At 51.8% G+C, this 4,185-nt stretch overlaps 1 protein-coding gene across 1 annotated transcript; it reads left to right on the plus strand.

Moving 5' to 3' along the window:
• Positions 1-225: 225 nt before the first annotated feature.
• LOC112459388 lies at positions 226-1,260 on the plus strand. The gene has a single exon (XM_025023454.1). It carries the CDS (start codon positions 226-228, stop codon positions 1,258-1,260), a length of 1,035 nt encoding a protein of 344 aa, XP_024879222.1.
• The last annotated feature ends 2,925 nt before the right edge of the window (positions 1,261-4,185 follow it).

Consider the following 4,185-nt stretch of genomic DNA (forward strand, 5'->3'; position numbering starts at 1 on the left):
GTGCATCATTAATAAACGATTGCTGTGCATTATCTGGGAAAGCAGTGTCCGCTCATTCTCCGCACTCCGGATCCCTGTCGGGGTCGACTCGGCCTCCTCTTACGCCAATTGGCGAAGCCGGAGTTACGCCCGGCAACCGCAAATTCGCCAACATAAATTCTGGTCCTTCGAGCCGGATCGGAGTGCCACGGTGCTATACGCCTAAGTGACGGACGCTCAACCAAAATGGAGGACCTCATGGCGCAACAGAAAGTCGCAATTCATGCGATTGATCGAGCCCTCGACAATTTTAAGAAAATCGGCAAAACGAATTACACACTCGGAGTGGTTCGCAACCGATTGCTGCAACTCAAAGAGAACTACGCTCGGTTTGAGCTTCTCCACGGCAAGATTCTGGCTGCCGCCACCAAGGAGTTCATCGCCACGAGCCGATACTTCACCGAGGATCGTTTCGACAAGTGCGAGGAGACGTTCCTGACGACATCCGACTACATGGCTGAGTGGATGAGCAGATTGGAGTCGCCGCCGCAAGTCAACCCTGGGTCATCCCCCGTAAGCCAATGTAATATCAGCGCATCGCCGCGTACCGCGTTTCAGCTTCCGCGCATTAATTTACCAAAATTCGCCGGAGAGTTCCGCGAGTGGGAAGCGTTTCGCGATCAATTCACGGCGCTCATTATTAACAATCGTGACTTGTTAGAAGTCAATCGGTTGCAATATCTGCATTCGTGCGTGAAAGGTGAAGCCAGCGATGCCATACGCAATCTGGCATTAACGGATACAAATTTCAAAATCGCGTGGAATTTGTTGCTCGCGCGATACGATAATCACCGACGGTTGGTGCACGAGCACATACATGCTCTGCATACGCTTCCTCCCGCGACCTCAGATTCCGCCGCCGCTCTCACCGCGTTGCGCGATAAAGCAAGCGTTTCAATTCAGTCTCTAAAAAACCTCGGCCGTGCGGTTGACACATGGGACGACATGTTGGCTTACTTGCTAGTGCAAAGGCTTGATAAAGGCACCCGTAATGCATGGGAATTAAAACTTGGAGATACGTTAGATTATCCCACATACGAGCAGCTTGATAATTTCTTAAAGTCGCGAATACGTGCGCTCGAGAATATTCTCCCGGCTTCGCCTCAAGTCAAGGGCAATAAACAACATTCCTCAGTTCAAGCTCACGCAGCTAATGCCTGTGCGAACAAGTGTCCCATGTGCCAAAAGACGCATTTCTTGTCCGCGTGTCCGGACTTTTAAAATAAAAGCGTCGCTCAACGGCGTGATCTCGCGAAGAAGTTTCATTGTTGTTACAATTGCCTGAGCACGCGGCATAATCGCGATGCGTGCTCAAGCAAGAATACATGCCGTCAATGTCAGCAGAAGCACCATACGCTTCTTCACACGACCGATGTGAATAACAATAGCTCGACAACCGAGAACTCACCTTCATCCACGGACGCGAAAACAGATTCAACTGACGAAGTAACGTCACATTTATTGGCTCACACGAGCTTTTCGAAATCGAATATTTTGCTAGCCACTGCCTGGATTAAGGTGAGCAGTCTCAGCGGTCGACATACTATAGTTCGTGCGTTATTGGATCAAGGTTCCGTTACAACTTTGATCACCGAACGTTTAGCTCAGCGACTGCGTCTCCCGCGTACGCGCGTCTCCGTCTCTATCACTGAAATCGGCGAGACCGCTGCCACCGCACGCAGCGCAGCTACCGTTTACGTGTCAGCGCGTGACGGCACGGGCCCGCGGCCCTCCGTCTCCGCTCTTGTTCTCAAGTCGCTTACGACTTACATTCCGCACCGGGTGCCGGATATAATATAACCAAGAAGTCGTACATTCGCGAACTCTCGCTAGCCGACGACGATCCGACTAGCGCAGCGCCGATTGACGTCATCATCGGTGCTGACTTGTATAGCGCGATCTTATTACCGGAAGTCCGTAGTCGCGCCCCTCATGAGCCCGTCGCTCAAAACTCTATATTCGGATGGTTCCTGTCCGGCCCGATGCCGGTACCGTCGCAGTCACGGCCGGCTCGCATTCAAACGCACCACTGCACGGTGCTGTCGGAAATCTCCGACCAGTTGCGACGTTTCTGGGAGGTCGAAGAACTTCCTCAGCAAACATATCTCTCACCGGAGGAGATTCGATGCGAAGAGCATTTCGTATCGACGCATTCTCGTGCCTCCAATGGACAGTATATAGTGCGGTTACCGTTCAAATCGGGGCCCCCTATCAACATAGGCGAATCGAAATCGTCCGCAATCGCGTTGTATTCGCGTCTCGAGTCGCGGTTGAAGTCAAATCCGGATCTCGCAAAAGAATACAACGAATTTCTCGCGGAATACGAGCGTCTCGGACACATGGTCAAGGCGCCGCGAGACGACCCTTCCGATCGGGACCGTGGTCAATCGGGACGGTGGTCAATAGGGACCGTGGTCAATCGAGACCGTGGTCAATCGGGACGGTGGTCAATCGGGACCGTGGTCAATCGGGAACGTGGTCAATATCAACGTGGTCAATCGCAATGTGGTCAATTTCAACGTGGTCAATCGGAACCGTGGTCAATATTAACGTGGTCAAACGGGACGCTCCCGGCACGAGGCGGGCACGTGAGACCCTACCGGCGCCCGGGTGGCCACAGCGGTTCTGCCGTCTTGTTACCACAACCATCTCCTGGTGTGTGACCGGCCCTTCTCCGCTCCCCCGCCATTACCGCCTTCTCCTGGTGTGCGACCGGCCTTTCTCTGCCGAATGCCACGGATCGACAACGTCGCTATCGCCTCATCGCTGTGATTGCGTGAAGCCAACGACACCGGCGCCTTGGATTCCGTCGTCGTCGAGACAGTTAATGCGTGAAGCCAACGTTTCCGGCGCCTTGGGTCCCATCGTCACCGGGGCTTTGGATTCTACCCACCGTTTACCTGTCTACAATAATGTAAAAGTAGGATAGTAATCCGTCGCGTGCTATCATTTCCTAACGCGCGTGTCGTTTATATTGTTTAACGCTTGTGTCGTATAACGCCTATGTCGCTTATATTATTTAGCGCGCATGTTGTTTATGCTACTTATTGCTTTTGTTTTGCTAATAACTTACAGTAAATTTAAAACAATGTCGGACGCGGCTCTTACAGCAGCCCAAGCCCGCGCGGAAGCAGCCGAAGCTCAGCTCGCGCAATTACGAGCTCAGCTGAACGCTCAAAGTCCTAACACAAATATCTCAGACGCGATCGATGATAATATTCAAATTCCGCGTATAGATAGTTACAGGGTTCCAAAGATTCCCCCGTTTTCTCAAGTCGACCCAGAATTGTGGTTCATCCAGGCCGAACTTTCCATGAGAAACGCACGGATTACTGTAGAGTCCACTATGGCCGATACCGTACTCGCCGCACTTGATGTCGAGGTATTGGGATGTGTAAGGGACATAATTATTGTAAAACCTACCCCAGAAAATATTTATGAGCAAGTTAAAGCTCGAATTATCGCGACATATGCATCTTCGGACGAAACAAAATTGCGAAAACTGTTAAGGGGACAAGTCGGGACCGATGGAAAACCTTCGTTAATCCTCAGCCGATTGCGCGGTCTTAATAACGGGAAGATAGATGATAGTGTAATAAGATCAATTTTCCTGGACCAACTACCACGCGAACACCGTGCCGTTATGGTGGCCACGGGAGCCACCGACCTCAACGGACTAGCCGAGGCCGTTGACCGAATGGCTAAGAGCGCCTTCGGAGGCGAATACGCTTCCGCCGTGACCAAGGGGAACACACTCCCTCCCGCAAAGACCGAGATTCAACAACTTATCGAAAAAATCGAAAAGCTGGAAAAAACAATAAATTCGCGTTTGCGTTCGCGATCCAACTCCCGCAGGCGTAGGACCTCAACCTCGCCAAACAGAGCGATCACACCCGCGCTCTGTCCGGCTCATACCAAATACCCGGATAATCCGACCTCGTGTCGAACATGGTGCTCAAAACATGAGACTTGGAAAAGCCAAAAAAACTAAGCTCGCCCCCCCGTGTGGAGATGGTCGACAAGGGTCTCCAAATTTCTAATCGTCTCCACGTCCGTGATCGTGCCAGTGGCCAAATGTTCCTTATCGATACAGGCGCGGATATCTCTCTTGTACCCGCTAACGATAGGATCAAGGGAAAGCCCTCT

The sequence above is a fragment of the Temnothorax curvispinosus genome, unplaced genomic scaffold (assembly GCF_003070985.1).
Source record: "Temnothorax curvispinosus isolate PA1 unplaced genomic scaffold, ASM307098v1 QBEX01009795.1, whole genome shotgun sequence".
NCBI lineage: Eukaryota > Metazoa > Arthropoda > Insecta > Hymenoptera > Formicidae > Temnothorax > Temnothorax curvispinosus.